At 42.3% G+C, this 16,665-nt stretch overlaps 1 protein-coding gene across 7 annotated transcripts in view; it reads right to left on the reverse strand.

Annotated features, from left to right (window-relative positions):
• The window catches only part of ASTN2 (astrotactin 2), an 828,204-nt gene that overhangs the window by 299,379 nt on the left and 512,160 nt on the right, over window positions 1-16,665 (reverse strand). For all 7 annotated transcript variants that reach the window (XM_023628756.2, XM_023628754.2, XM_070251110.1 and 4 more), the window contains one exon: window positions 12,791-12,957. In XM_023628756.2, the coding sequence (XP_023484524.1) occupies window positions 12,791-12,957 (167 nt within the window). The remainder of the gene's footprint in view (window positions 1-12,790; window positions 12,958-16,665) is intronic.

The following is a 16,665-nucleotide window of genomic DNA, read 5'->3' on the forward strand; positions in this document are numbered from 1 at the left end:
TTTCCTCCATGGGGTGGAGCGAAAATTTGTTGAATCTGACCACAAAGAGACTCAGAGACTCATATGGGAGAAGGACAAAGATTGTGAGATGGTTTGGGAAGAAAAATGTACCCAGGTTGCAGGAACCAGTAGTTGATGCTAGAGATATAGAATCCACCTATAGGCAGGAAGTAGACAGGCAGAGCTTAAAACTTGATCCAAGATTACTCCACTGAAAGGCTAAGAACGTATCCTGCATGAAGCAAGCTGTCACTCTTCCTCCAACCCCCGGTGTCCTGAGCTGATGCACTGCTTGTCTTTCTAATATTTACATGTTTCTGCCCAAAGTACGGTGGAAAGTTTCTCAGAAGGAGGCCTGTCATGCAGCCTTGGTCAAGTCTATTCCCCTTTCTTTTTGCATCTGCTAAATAGAAGTAACTCTGCCTTAATAAAGTTGCAGTCCAGATGAAGTGAGCAGATGAATGTGCAGCGTATGTGGTAAGTACTTGATGAAGGCTAGTTCCATCCATCTATCAGCAGTTTCCCAGAATATATGGACAAAGAATTTATTATTGAGTAGAGCACTTGCTTGTTCTCTCTTTCTCACTCTTGCTCTCTCCACACACACACACACACGCTCCTGTGAATAAACACATTTTTGTTATAAATCATTAAACATTTTTAACATCATCAAAGTCTATAGAGTAAAATGTGGACATTCCTCATTTCCCACTCCACACATATTCTTACTTCCTGTTCTGGTGGTCGTCACTGCTAACTATTATGTATATATATTTTTTCCATAATAAACTTATAAACAGAATTACACTATACATTGTTGTGAAATATGCATTTGTACCTAATATTATTTCTTAGAGATCTTTTCAAATCAGTATTCACATAGCTCTATCTTTTTAATGGTTATTTGGTATCACACAGTATAAATGCACCATAATGCTTTTAGCTAATCTTTATTGATGGCCTTTTGGTTGTTTATAGCTGTTTGTGATTACAAATGGTGCCATAATGAAGATCTTTGTACATATATCACTGTGCACATGTGTGTTCCTATAAAACCGATTCTTAGAAGAGGGATTGCTGGGTCAATGTTTTATGAATTTTTAAATCTTGATAGATCTACTAAATGGCTGTCTGTAGAGCCTTTACCAGTTTACAGTCCTGTCATTGACGAATGAGAGAGCCCATTTCCCACATCTTTCATTTTCATTATTGCCAATCTGGATGTGAAAAAATACCTTATTTTTGTTGGAATCTGCATTTCCCTGATGCCTGGTGGCGTTCGCCATCTTGTCACATTGTGGTCATTTGTGTTTCTCCTTCTGCAGATGGTCTAGCCGTGTTCTTTGACCATTTTTCTATGGTTATCTCTTTCTTTATTGGCTTGTACGTGCTTTGCATATTTTCTGAAGAGTTGTCCTTCACTTTCCCTATATACTAACATTTTCTTCTCGTCTGTACTTGTATTTAATCTTGCTTTTGATGTCTTATAACCTCTCTATCTTGGTCCTTCATTGCTTCTGAATTTCGTGGGATGTTTAGGAAGTCACAAGATGATAAAACATATTTCTGTATATTATTCTAGATTTTTTTTTAGTTTTTTATCGTTGATTATTTAATCAGTATGGAATTTATTTTTGTGCATATTGGGAGTGTTTATTTTAACTTAATTATTTTTAAAATGAGTGGACAATTATATGAAGGGTCCATCCTTTCACTAACTAATTCAAAATGCCATTTTGTCATATACTAAATCCCTATGTATACCATGTACATATGGTTGGAGTTTTTATTTAGTTATCTGTATATTCCTGCAGTAATTCTGTACTACCTTAATTACTAAAGGTTTATACCATATTTCAGATATAAAGTAAGTCTCCTCCCCATCATGAATGCTAATTTTCTTTCAAAGATCCCTCACTATTCTTAGTCATTTTTCCCTTCAGATGAATTTTAGAGTTGGAATTTCATGCAAAACCCTAGTGAAACTTTGGGTGGTATGGCATTGAATTTGTAGATTAAATTGGGGGGAAGTTTAACTTTTTTTTCCCTTTAAGAAATATGGATTGAGAGTCAATGCTGTGCTGGGCACTGCTGGAACTGTGGCAGATGATGTCTTCTGCTCATCACACTGGGTCCTCTTTCTGGACACACACTGTGGATGATGGGTCCAAGCTTCCCTTGCAGCTGGGTTAGAAGGACCACATGATGGGATTCTGAAGGATGGAATCTGTATTGACCTGATATAAGTCACTGCCACACCCAGCCATTCCAAACATCCTGTGATTCTTAAGCCCTCTCTTCTCTTGCTATGGCAAGCTTGGGGACCACCTGTTCCAGAAACATACTGCAGGATGGAAGAGGACTGCCTCGATCACAGTGGACCTTACATGATCAAGAAATAAACATCTGTGTGCCAGCTTTTGATTTGGGAGGCTTCCTTTGTTACAGCAACACAGATGATCTCATCCTGGCTGACTGATACAGCATCTTTACAGCTGGGAGTCCTCTAACTCAGAAATATAGTTTGCATCTCCATTTATCAAATGTTGTTTTAAAACCTTCCCTGAGACTTTAGACTTTTGGTCACAAAAGTCTGCTTGTATCTTGTGGGGGTATATTCATAGGTATTTACGGGGTACACTACATTCTAGAGGATACAGGCATGAGTTTTGGATCCAGACCACCAAAGTCCAAATCCAGATTTCACCTCTTACTAGCTGTGTGACCTTGCACAAAATGCTTAACCTCTCTGCACTTCCTTTGCTTATCTATAGATGTTCCCACCTCATGGAGCCACTGTGAGGATTAAATGAGTTATGACTCGAATATAGGATGCCCAGACATACAGGAAAGTGATAGCTTCTATTATTAGTCTTTTCCATTTCAGGAATAGGATCAATTTTCCACTTATGTTTTCCCTTATATTTTTCTAGTTAGCTATTGCTGATATTGAGGAAAGCTATTATGGATTTTTGTAAGTTGATTTTTCATCCTACCACATAAGGAGCTCATCAGTTCTAATACGTCTACCAGATTTTTCTAGATGGATGAGAATATATTTGCCTAGTTTGAGTATTAGGGATATGCTAGGATTATGGAATAAATTAGAGAACTGTCCTTTTATTTTCTTTCTCTGGGTTGGTTTACATAAGATAGAGGTTATCCATTCCCTGATAATTTGATAGGACCTAGCTATAAATCCCCGAGTCTTGATGTCTTTTCAATGGTAGATATTTAGCTCTCTTATCATTTGATTTTATGTTATCTGCCTCTTTAGATTTTTCTACAGCATCATGACTCAAACTTGGTCATTTATATTTTCTAAGAAAATAATGCATTTTATCAAGACTTGTGAATTTATTGGTATAAAGTTGTACACAGTATTCTCATTAAATTTGTTTTATCTTCTGTGCTTCTGTGGTTATGTCTCTAGCTCATTCCTAATGTGTTTATTTGTGTTTTCTCTCTCTCTCCTTTGAAGAGCGTTTTGCATTTTATTGATGGGGTTCCCTTTTTTTTCCTATTTCGTTTATTTCAGCTTTTATTTGGATTAATTCCTTCTTGCTGCTTTCTTTGACTTTGTTTCATAATTCTTTTTCTGGCTTCTTGAGTTGAATGCTTCATTTGTTTATTTTCAATCTCTCTTGTTTTTGAATCAATGCCATGGAGTTCTGACACCTGCTTTGCCCATATTCCATGAGTTTGACACGCAGCCTTCCTGCTCCTGATCATTTCTAAAGAGGTGGTGATTTGAGTTTGATTTTTTCCTACCCAAGAGTTACTTAGGTTGTTTTTTTGTTTGTAATTCTCAAGTAGATAGATTCATTTGCTAGACAGATTGTTGTTAATATCTAATATTATTGCATCTACTCTGAGAATGTAGCTTGTATAATTTCTACTTTGGGGAATTTATTGAGATTTCATACCCTCCTACTTAAAGGAGACACAAGGTGGCAAGTTCAGATTTTGGATCTAATTTAACCTGATTCAAATAGACGCTGTATCATCTACCAGCTACATGACCCTTATCAAGTCTGTTAACTTCCCTAGGCCTCAGTGTCCTAATCTATTAAATGGGATAATAATAATCCTCATCATAGGGCTGATGTGAGAATTAGAGATAATTTACATAAAGGACAAAAGAGTATCTATTATGTAGTAACCAATTACTGCGTCAGCTATTGTTATAATGATTATTAATGTTATTATGACTATGCTATTATTATCTATGATTGCTATTTGATCTATTAGCCCATTTGCTCTTCCCAGGGAATGTAAATATACTTCAGTGGTTCTCAGATCTTAGTTGCTGGCTTCTTTCTAGATCTAGATTTCTTAACGTCAACAAAATTGCACTTCTTTGACTCTTTTTTTTTTGCTTCAAAGTACACATAACTGGGAACTTCTATGTGCCGTTCATTGGAAATAAATTATGCATTTGTACATTATGCATATATTTTAAATATGTAAATGTATCTATTTATACATATGTAATTATAACATATAAGTTAAATATATACATTACATATATATGTATGTGATGCATATATGTATGTACACACGCATTTATGTACGTAATGCATATATGTTGTATACACACACATAGACACATATATGCAAAGCTCAATCCTGCATTCAAGATTCCACAGTCTACTGGAGCTTTTTTTTCTATATTTGACCTAATTCACTCCTTATTACAACCTGTAGTAGGTACAATAATGTCCTCCCCCAGCCCCAAATGTTCACATCCTCATCCCCAGGACCTGTGAATGTGTTTACCTTACATGGCAAAAGGGACTTTGCAGATGTGATTAAATGGAGAATTTGGAGATGGGGAGATTATTCTGGATCATCTAGGTGGGCTCAATGTAATCATAAGGGTCCTTATAAGAGTCTAAGAGGTAGACAAGAGTATCAGAGTCAGAGAAGGAGATACAACTTAGAAACAGATTGGTGAGAGAAAGAGACAGAGACAGAGACAGAGACAGAGACAGAGAGAGGCTGTGCTTCTGACCTTAAGTCTTGCCAGTGCCTCGATTTCAGAGATTCTGATGTCCACAACTGTAAAATAATAAATCTGTGTTGTTTTAAGCCACTAAGTTTGGGTAATTCATTACAGAAGCACTTGAAACAAATGCATAACCCTCACAGGGAGGTATTGCTCCCATTTTCAGATGAGAAAACTGAGGTTTAAAGAAGTTAAGCGACTTGCTCATGGAGATACACCTTGTCAATAGTGGTGCCAGGAAATAAAGCTAGGAGGTCATATTTCAAGGAGCGTGTACATGAGTGTGTGCAACTCTGTGTGTGTGTGATTTTAGCCATATTACAGCTGCAGGTTCATGGCGATTTTCTTTTGCCTGGGGGTGGCAAAGGATTGAGGCTTAGCAGGAGAGGAAGAAAGGGAGATAAAAGGCCTGGGTATGATTAGTGAGACCCTTAGAGACCCAGGGAGAAAAAAAGAGATAAGGACTCATGAAGGCAAATGGTCCTTTGAGTTTCGAAACGTGAGCAACTCTCTCCCCCAAGCCACCTCAGGGCACAGGATGATTTATGCAAAGGTCTGTTTAGTTGTTGGTTTCTTTTTTTAAAAAAATTTTATTTTTGTACCATGCGACATAATTATACAGCTCCTTTAGAACATTCTGTCGTCTGGGAGATTTTCTTACAGAAATTCTAAAGAGTGTAGGCTCACAGGAAAGCAGCCAAGATCTGCATGAAACTATATTTATACATATGCCAAAATGAAAAACAAAATAAGTACAAAGATACAAACTGGGCGTTTTAGCTGAAGGCAAGAAATGTGTTACCCTTAACACACCCATCACATTCTAGAGAATACTAGAACTAGATGGAACTTAGGAGATCGTGCCATAAAACCTTATATGCGTTTAGCCAAGAGCATATTCTATTTAATTGTTATAGCAACATTAGGAGATGGGTACTTTCATTCCACCACTGCCACCGAGGACCTTGAGGTTTGCATTTTAAATTCCTTGACCAAGATCCCACAAGCACTTTGGAAAAGCCAGGACCTTGACCTTGACCTTCTTGCTCTAAATCTAGTGCTCATTCCAGTCGAGCACACTGACTTCTTCCAACCTGCTTGCTTTTCAAAAGAGGAAACTGGGACCTAAGAGAAATGGCATGTATACAAATTTTCCAAGCAGAGTACTTACTTATTTATTCACGTATTTATTCTCTCAGTCATTCATGCGTTCCTGAATGGTTTATGGAATCAATAAAGTTATTTATTGAAATGCGGAGACTAGAAACTAGTTTTCTTTTTTTTGAGGAAGATTAGCCCTGAGCTAACATCAGCCACCAAATCTCTTTTTTTGCTGAGGAAGACTGGCCCTGAGCTAACCTCCATGCCCATCTTCCTCTACTTTATATGTAGGACGCCTGCCACAGCATGGCTTGACAAGCGCTGCATAGGTCTGTACCCAGGATCTCGACCAGCGAACCCCAGGCTGCTGAAGCGGAATGTGCAAAATTAACCGCTGTGCCATGGAGCTGGCCCCTAGAAACTATTTTTTAAAATAGGAATGGGACTCAAATCCTAGAAAAAACTTAAGAATAGAGAAAAGTTAAGGAGAAGAAGAACTCAAGGAACTGCACATCATATAGACTTGGACCAATGTCAGGGATGAAGCTGAGCATCCTGCTCCAAGGCGAGAGAGAAACAGGTGCTGGCTCAGCTTTCCTGATCCTGACACCTGCAGGAACTCCCACCCTGGGGTCATCAGGGCGGGACCCACAGTGACCTAGCAGCAAAGGCTCTTGGCCGCATGACCCCACTAACCAATGTCATGGGAGTCTTTCTCGTGAAGGTCCTCATAATTATCCCAACATTAACCAAAATGAAGACTGGTAAAACTACTCTCAGAGTGCTCTCCATCTGAAGGTTTCACTCAAGGGGAGAATGGAGTGTTTCTAGAAAAGCCATTTTGAAGGTAATATACTCAAGGATATTCTTTAGAAAGGAAGGAAGGAAGGAAGGGGCCGGCCCTGTGGCATAGTGATTAAGTTCATGCACTCCGCTTTGGCAGCCTGGGGTTTGCAGATTTGGATCCTGGGTGCAGACCTATACATTGAACATCAAGCCATGCTGTGGTTGCATCCCACACTCAAAAAAATAGAGAAAGATGCGCATGTATGTTAGCTCAGGGACAATCTTCCTCAAGCAAAAAGAGGAAGATTGGCAACAGATGTTAGCTCAGGGCCAGTCTTCCTCACCAAAAGAAAACGGAGAAAGGAAGAAAAGGAAAGGAAACAGAATTCCATGGGGAACTCTGGGCTTAATGATATAACATATTGTATCTACTCTAAGACCCCCAACACTTGTAAGAAAGACTATCATTTCACCTAACATTAAGAAAAAAGAATTAAACTCTGTCAAACCATTGATAGTGAAATGCATCCTAAATTCAGGAATATTAAAGTATGGAAAATATGGGCACTTTGGAACCAATGAAATATGATATGTTTCACCACTGCAGGACTTATCAGAGCCTTTACTAACCCCAGGTGTCCTATGACCTTCAAAGGCAGTTGAGTGCAGAATTTCCCATGTGGGCTTGACCAAAGAGCTTCCCTCTTTTGTCTATGAGAATCTCATAGAACTCGTGTTCGATAGAAAACACGGAACCTGAAAATATCTACCTGAACAAATGGATGGACTTTGTGTGCTTCCATCAGTTGTCTGTGAATATGTCTTACACCTGAGCTTTTTCAAATGTTTCAAACAGCAGAGAGCACAAGGTGTGATGTTTGACAAGAAGCTGGCGTGTGAATGTCCTATGTTAACTACGACACATAAATTCCACTTCCTTCCATCAGAAGTCAGAGCGGGGAGAGCTCAGGCCCAGCCTAAAAGTTGGAAATTGTAACAAAACAAGTGCTTGAATGAATGTCCCCTGCCCGATACCTCTTCGTATTTACTGACAGTCAAAATTAACACCTCCGTCTGCATTCTCTGGGTCAGTGTTTTCTACTGCTGGAGCAGATTTCAGCTTCAACGATGCAAACAAGAGGCTTCCAGTTAACGACAGATATTAAACACATGTATTTCTCTCCTCTCCCTCCTAAAATCACATTAAAATGACATTAAACAGATAGGCTAGTAAGGACTATTTGAGGCTGGATGTGCTCTTTGAGCCCATATTTTTAAACACATTTCCAGTGCATTTTAAATTAAATTATATTTAAATATATTCAAATTAGGAGAGAGAAGCTTGGGGTTTCTCCTCTCCCAATTTCACCTCCTGACTGGCTGTGAGATCCTTTCGGGATTCAGTTTCCTCCTCTACATAATCTGAGAAATACCAAAACTTCAAAAACGTTGATGACACTGCTCATTATTTCTTATATAGGAACCACCTCTCTTAGTGAATTATGTCAGGAAAAAGTGTATATCCTCTAGAAAACAGAACAAAGCCAAAAAGACTCCCAAAACTACAGCCTTCCTTTTCTCAAAGAAGGACAACTCTATAACCTCTTATGTTTTTTTCTGTTTCTTTTGTTGATAAGAAGCACAGAGCTTTAAATTTATCTCGTGTTGAGTAACTCTTCCATTTCAGGCTCCAGAAACCATGTTTTCCCTTTCTGTCCTTACAAATGGCTCTGATCGGTCCTATCTTTATATTATCCATTTTTTTATGGGTTGGATTTATGTGGATAATATTAAGTTCTCTTGGAAGAATGCACAGTACAGATTGTAAACACACATGCACAGAAATGAAACAAACTTGGTTGCTAGGTAACGTGCCAAGGTCTTCCAGGGAGGCAATGCTCCCTCATCTGTAAGCTTCATTCTAAATGCTTCATCTTAGTATCAGGTGACCTTCTCAGCCTATCTCCAACTTACCTGCTTCTCTCTACCCTACTGGTACCTGAGTTCTAGCAATGTCAATCAGGACCCACCGAGGCTCAGCCACCCGTCCTCAGTGTCCTCTTTTGCCCATGATGAGAAAGGACTTTTACTCAATGCTCTTTGCATTCTCAGCATCCTACAAAAGACCAGGCACACAGTAGGCACCACAACTTTTAGGTAGCTGAATCCCTTAATTCAACAATTATGATTTTGAGCAAGCAGTGGGGAATGACAGTAGGGACACACAGGTGACTAAGACCCCAGTCCCCGTTGTTCATACGGTGACAAGACAGAAAAGCAGGTAAGTCAACAGAGCTATGGGGCCACCACAGGAAGAAACACCAGGGGGCTGTGTTTCCCCAGCGAAAGGATGCTTTACTCAGTTTTGGGGAACTTGACCTGACTAAGGGGTGACAACCAGGGCAGCCAGCCAGAGGTCCCGTCTGCAAGAGGTGTCAAGATTTCACTAGGATAAATTAGAATCTGAGGCTAAATGTAAAAGGCCGTCTTCCTTGTAAGAAGATCTTAGGGTAGAAAAAATACAAATCAAAATAAGACACGAAAAGAGTCCTTTCTATGCATGTCCTAACCCCACTAGATAAATATTGAGCCAATATGCAAATAGTATCCGCTTGAAAGGATGAGGTATTATATTACCCAGCTCCATGGTAACTGCACATCCCACTCCTGCACCCCTGTGGGGCTCAGAGAAGACTTGCTGGAGAAGATAATGTCAGCACCAAGACTTGAGCATGAAACGGAGCTGTCCCAGCTAAAGAGCCACCGGCAAGTGGAGGGTGGCGGGGGTACAGCAGAGGAGGAATGAAGAGGCAGACAAAACAATGCCGTCAAAGCTCCAGAGGCTGAAGCCAAGGGGCCTAATTCAGGAAGAGAGATGTAGCTGGAAATGCAGCGGAAAGGCTGGACTGGGACCAACTTCCTTAACCAAGTTAACAGAGGAACTTCATTTAACAATTATTAATTGAGTACCTAGGTGCTGTCTTAGGTGCTAAGGATAGAGCTGTAAACAAGACCTACAATTTAGTCATTGAATGAGTAAATGAGACGGCTTTATACCTGTTAGACTAACTTAACTCCCATTTACTGAGTGCCAGCCGCTGTGCATGTATAATTTTATTTAACCCCCATAATGGTGCTACAGTCACACCTGATTCTATGGGAAAGAAGAGGCTTAGTGAAGTTTAATGACTCCCCAAAACCACATAGCTAGAAGTGGCCAGAGGCCAGGAGTGACATCAGATCTGTCTGAACTGAGACTAGAGCCCCATGGCATGGGTTTGAGTCCTGATGCCCCCACTTAACCAGCTGGGTGACCTTGGGCAAGTCACTGAGCCACTCTGTGCCTGGTTTTCTCAACAGTAAATGGGGATCACAAGAGTATCTTCCTTGTAGCGTTGTCATGAGAAGTCGATGGGATAATATGCACAAAGCATTTTAATACATGTGAGCTGCTATTATTAACCTGGCAGGAAATGGGTTATTAAACCCACACCTACCCAGAAAACTCTAGAAAGGCCACAGAGCTTTGAGCCAGTCGGGAAGGTCCCCCTGAGCACGGGTTTGTTTTCCTTGCTTAATTCAATGGCTTGCCACTTCTCTACCTGCTAATGGCTGTTATTGTTTTGTTTATAGAGCTTCCAACAAGTGTGGGTAATTTCTTATTTGCATCCTTAATAGACAATTTTCAAAGCGTGTGGACGCTGCAGTTGGTTTTAGGAGACCCGGGTTTTCTTTTCTTTTTTGGCCTGTTTATCAGCAGTCGCATGCACTTCAACAGCCCCCAGCACATTGCCGCCCTTTCAATCTTATTGAGGACTTTCAGAGACCTATTCCAGTAGGGGAAGGTTGCTGTCCTGTCTCATAGACCCAAAACCAAAAGGCTGAGCACCTCAGGGCACTGAGCAATGGAGGGGCCATTGTCATTACTATGCTTCACTTTAGTTATTTTCTTTAAGAAATACATATAGTGGTAATTCTTGTGCAAGGCACTGTTCCAAGCATTTTACAATTATTAAAGCATATTTTGATGTAACTAATGTAATGCATTTAGCCCTCATAACAACTCCACAGAGAGATACTATTATTATCCCTATTTTACAGATGAAGAAACTGAGGCACAGAGATGTTAAGTAACTTGCTCAAGGTCGCACAGCAAGGAAGCAGTGAGTTGCACTACCAGCCATATGACCTTGGGCACATTACTTAACTTTAATGGAGGAATACACATTAAGTTCTTTGTACTCTTCACAAACATCATGATATTGAGGTCGATATTATTAAAATTTTGGAGATGAGGAAACTGAAGGTCAAGGGTCCCAAGAGGCTTGCCTGACGTCTAAGAGAGAGTCAGAGGGGGAGCTAGGATTAGAACCCACGTCTATCGATGCCCCTTGATGGAAGGAAAGGAAAGTGGTGATAGTTTCTATGTCAAAATCCATTACTGCCGTTGCTGCTGCTGTCACTGTGGTTATTTGCAAGGGAAGGACCCCCTCCCCCGCTCCCGTACACGGGGAGAAAAATAACAATGATAAGAACACAGCTGATTCTGTATTCAAGCCTCAGATCTCAGCCCATGCATAATTTACTCAACACGGCCCTGCAGTCGCTTAAGCTGAGGAGAGACCTATAAATTCAGGTCTGCATACGCTAATTTATGTCTTATTTATTTTACAGACACACATCTAGGGCTTCCAGGAGCTGCTCCAACATCTGCTCAGAGGCACCTGCAGCCCCAAGTATCACTGGGGAAGGCGGAGACCCTGAAATAAGCCCCAGAAGGAACACTGGACCCCACGGACTAGAGCCAGGCAGGTAAAATTAATTTTCGGTTAAACTGAGATTAAACCCACTTACATTCCCCTGCCCCCTTTTTCATAATACGTAGGACTGAAAAGGTTGTTAAATGCCTTATTCTGCTTGTCTCTCTTAGGAAAGCACTGAGCACACTTCAGCAACTGACATTCTTACACAAGCACAGGATGATTTTTCCAAGTCGCAGAATGTCAAAAGATGAGCACATTTTCTAATACGAAGACGTCATCAGACAGGGAATGAAGAGGAGAAGAAAAACGGCTGCCACTTTTTTTAGTGCTGAGGCCCAAACACTATGCTAGATACTCTCTGTGACAGAGGGGACTCCCGATGCGGTCCTTAACATGGAAAACAAGGAAACGGAGATACGTTAGGCATCGTTGTCCAAAGAGCTTATTTCACAAGTGGTCCAACTGCAGCCCAGAGAGGGAAAGTGACTTGTCCTAGGCCACTCAGCAAGTTGGACCCAATGTGTGCCCCTTCTTCAGTCTCAGACTAATTGTAAAACTCGGTTGAGTTCTTAGCATGAGTGAGCCCTTTGAGCTTGGCCTGTGTGGTTTTCTTTACACCTCCCCTCTCCCAGTGAATTATCCTCACAAATAAGGGCATTAGGACTTAGAGGGGCTAGCCTCTGAATTTGCACTGCTAAATTCCTGCAGAAACAGGGGCAAAAGCCTGGGCTAAGTCTGCGTTCTTAAGCATCACATCTGCTGGTTTCTTGGTGACACCTTCAAGGTGTCTGCTTTTGTCTCCAAATGACAGTGACCAGGACGGCAGGGAAGATGCAGAAGGGACAGGAGGCTTATGTGGAAAAAATCCTGACCCGGACGCAGCCTGAGCATGGATTCCATTATTATAATTATTAATCAGTTATTTGTTTCTCTTCTTCCATTCTTCTTCCCAATACCCAAGAGAAGGTTATAATCTTGCCTTTTTGCCTCTTGGGCTGACAAAGTAGAGGCAAAAAGGCCATTTTGTCCAAAGTCAGGCCCAGCCTGGCCGGGCTGTAGCTCCTGACCGTTTTTCTGCATCCCCCGCTGCCGTGAAGGGAGTGGCTGGGCCTCCTCGGGGACAGAGACTCACCCGCAGAACATGAAGATGGTGCTGGAGGTGGCGTCGTAGGGCAGCGGCAGTGTCTGCTGCAGGCAGAGCTGCTCACAGCCGCCGTTGAAGCCGTCCGAGCAGTCAATGCCTTTGGAGTGGTCGTAGCAGCCAGAGCCGTCCTTCATGGGCCTCAGCTCCTCGGGGCACTGCTCGGAGAGAGAGCAAGAGGGGAGTTATGGCTGAGGAGGTGGCGGGTCCCACCAAGCCCTCTCCTTCCACCTTCTGAAAAGGTGCATGTGTTGGGTACCGATGAAACAGGTTCAAAGTTTCCTTTGGCCAACCAATAGCTGTGTGGCCTTGGACAAGTGCCTTTACCTCTCTGAACGTCAGTGTGCCCATCTGTAAAATGGGACTTTTGTCAGTAACTACCTTGCAGAGTTGTGAGAACGAAGGGAAATGATGACTCAATGTGCTGAGAACATTGTGGCTCACACAACATCACACAGCAAATGTTAGCTGCTATTAATATTGACATTGCTGGGATCATCACCATTATTGTGTTTATTATTATTGTCCAATAGGGTCTGCTGCTATAAAGGTCACTTTGGGAGGCAGCCAGATATATGGTAAAGAGCTCTACCAATTTGAGTTAAATACCAGCTCTTCTTACGGTGCGATCCGGGGAAAGTTACTCACCCTCTCTGAGCCTCGACTTCCTTATCTGTTAAACAGGCCTAGCACCTACACCTATGGATTTGTTGTGACGCTTCAGTTGGATCATGGGGGTGCATCCTTTCCTTCAGAATTCAGCATACAATTTGGTACTCATCAAGGTGAGTGCTCTTCCTTCCTGTCTTGAATTTGTCTCTTCTTCCCCATCCTTGTGCCTGGAGTCGTGAATAAGATTCCTGCATCCCACGACCTGTCTGCTGGCCTCCAGTCTGGCCTCCTCTACCCATCCTCCTAATGGTCACCAGAGCGATACTTCTAAATTCACTTCCCGGGTTAAATAAATAAATGCATTTTTAACAGCAACACCTTGAATCTTCCTTAAGCTGATAGTCAAGGTCTTCCATAGATAATTTCAAATCCTCTGCCCAGCCATGTGCACCTCCCTCCAGGAACCCAATGGGCTGCCTCTGGCTCCCCAAAAACCCCAACGATTCCAACCTCCAGTGACCTCAGCCAAACGCTCTTGTGAGTGTGCCTGGCACCTGCTAAGTGCTCCGTGAGTGGAAGATCTACGGCAGGGGCGAATGACTATTTATCTAATTTAGTTTTCCTCCATTTGATGAGGCTGAGCTCATCTTCCCCAGTCCAGCAGATGGAGAAGCAGTTCCAACTCTCCTTCGTTCCAGAGAGAAAATGAGGTACTAGGTTTTAATTCCGGTCGCCCTGCTGGCATTTGCTATCCACAAAGATTAACACCCAGAGCTCAGCCTTCCTCATCCGTCATAGGACATCACTGATTAAAATGCCCTCCCAGTGTACCTCCCCTCCCAACCAGCTCCCTGGTCCCCTCGCCAAGCCGTCATCCAAAACAACATCAATAACAAAACACACACAAAAAAATTAATTTACAAAAAAACCACAATAACAACAAAAAAAAGGTCAGCCCTCTTAGAAATTAAATTTTGCCTCAGAAGAATTCATAATTACAAATGCATGAGAGAGTTCTTCGAGACGTTGGAGACTGGCGCCAGGAAGGGTGACGGAGAGAGTAGGTTATAAATGGCCTTTGTCAAGCGGCAGAAAGGTTATAAAACTGGCTACATTTTGTGCTTAAAAAGAAAAATCAATTTTCCATGTGAGTGAAGTGTTGTACATATTAATACAAGCTCAGAGGAGGCCCCTGCTTGTCTCTGAACATTCACTGTCAGACAAGAGGACCCCTGGTCATGGGGTGATTTGGAGCCATTTGCTGGTCGTGGGCGCTGGTCTGCCCATCTGCAGAGCCACAGGGAGGAGCCTTAAAAAGAATGCCTGACCTTTTCATCAGGAAACTGTAGATATCTGGGCCAGGGGGTTACTCACAGTTCTTTCTATCACCTGCTGATTCCTTACCACTGTTGTTCTTTTTGGTTTTTTTTTGAGGAAGATTAGCCCTGAGCTAACTACTGCCAATCCTCCTCTTTTTGCTGATGAAGACTGGCCCTGAGCTAACATCCATGTCCATCTTCCTCTACGTTATATGTAGGATGCCTACCACAGCATGGCTTTTGCCAAGCGGTGCCATGTCCGCACCCGGGATCAGAACCGGGGAACCCTGGGCCTCTGAGAAGCGGAACATGCGAACTTAACCACTGCGCCACCGGGCTGGCTCCCCACTTTTGCTCTTTACAAGAGTATGTTCTATGATCCAGGCAGAATCTAAACACTTTACCTGTTTTTACTTAGTTAATCCATCCAGCAAACCGAGGAGATAGTGTTGTAGGCTGAGAATGGCTCCCAGAAATATGTCCCCATCCTAACCCTTGGAACCTGTAAGTGTCACCTTCTATAGGAAAAGTTTTTGCAGATGGACTAAATTGAAGCTCTTGAGACACGGAGACTAGCCTGCATTATCCAGGTAGGTTTAAATGCTGTCACAAATGTCCTCAAAAGAGAGAGGCACAGAGAGATTACACCCAGAGAAGGCCACATGGAGGTGCAGCAAAGACTGGAGCGATGTGGCCACAAGCCCACAAATGCTACAGCCACCAGAAGCTGTAGAGACAAGGACGGATTCCTCTCAAGAGGCCTTGATTGGAGCCCGGACCTGCTAACATCTTGATTTCAGACTTCTGGCCTCCAGAGCGGTGAGGGAATAAATTGCTGTTTCCTTAAGCCTCTGGGTTTGCTAAGCCGCTCTTGAATTCCTAACCCTTAAAAAATTGCGTGAGATAATAAATGCTTTTTGTTTTGAGCCGCTCGATTTGGGGATCATTTGTGACGCAGGAACAGATAACTAATACAGTGAGATAAATCTATCGAGTGTTTAGACGGCGCTCAGTAAATGGTAGCTGCTGGGATGGGTGTGTTTAAGGAGCTGAGGATCCAATTTGAGAGATAAGAAATATACCTATCTGTCAGACGGAGAACTAGTTACAGAAAAACACGAAGAAGTGCAGTATAACTTGAACGGGAAAATGAAAACTCTGCAAAGGTGAGCGACTGGGGAATCCTGGCATAGCAATGCCCTGGTCAGGAAAGTCTTCTCAGAGGGAGGAGATGTCATTGGAGCAAAAGGGAGACATCCTGGTGCACTAGAAAGGAAGATCATGACTCCTGCCTTGTGACCGTGAGCAAGCCCTTGAACGTAACTGAGCCTCAGTTTCCTTTCTTTAAATGGGGGAGGCAGCTTGGAGACAAGAATATGGGACCAAAGTCAGTCCTGCTTCCATCCAGACTTTGTGACACTGAGCTCTAGGCATGGGTTTTGCAGCAGAGAGAACCTCGGTTTTCTCATCTGTAAAATGGAAATAATAACGCTTCTCTGGGAGGCATTTCTGGAGACTCAACGAGAAAACAACCTGCCTGGCTCAGAACCTCCACATAATACGCACTAAATAAATGAAGGATAGGGGCCGGCCCAGTGGCACAGTGGTTAAGTTCCCGCGCTTGCTTCGGTGGCCCAGGGTTCACTGGTTTGGATCCTGGGCGCAGACATAGCACTGCTCATCAAGCCATACTGAAGTGGTGTGCCACATATCAAATAGAGGAATATGAGCACGAATAGTAGCTCAGGGCCAGTCTTCCTCAGCAAAAAGAGGAGGATTGGCAGCCAATGTTAGCTGAGGGCTAATCTGCCTCAAAAAGAAAAAAAAAAAAGAAAAGAAAGAAATGAAGGATAAATGAGAAATTGATAGATGAATGCCTCCCCCCCAGTAAAGCCTAACTGGAACTATTAGCTTATTTTTTCTTTCTCATCCGTC

This window comes from Equus caballus, chromosome 25 (assembly GCF_041296265.1).
Source record: "Equus caballus isolate H_3958 breed thoroughbred chromosome 25, TB-T2T, whole genome shotgun sequence".
In the NCBI taxonomy this organism is placed as follows: domain Eukaryota; kingdom Metazoa; phylum Chordata; class Mammalia; order Perissodactyla; family Equidae; genus Equus; species Equus caballus.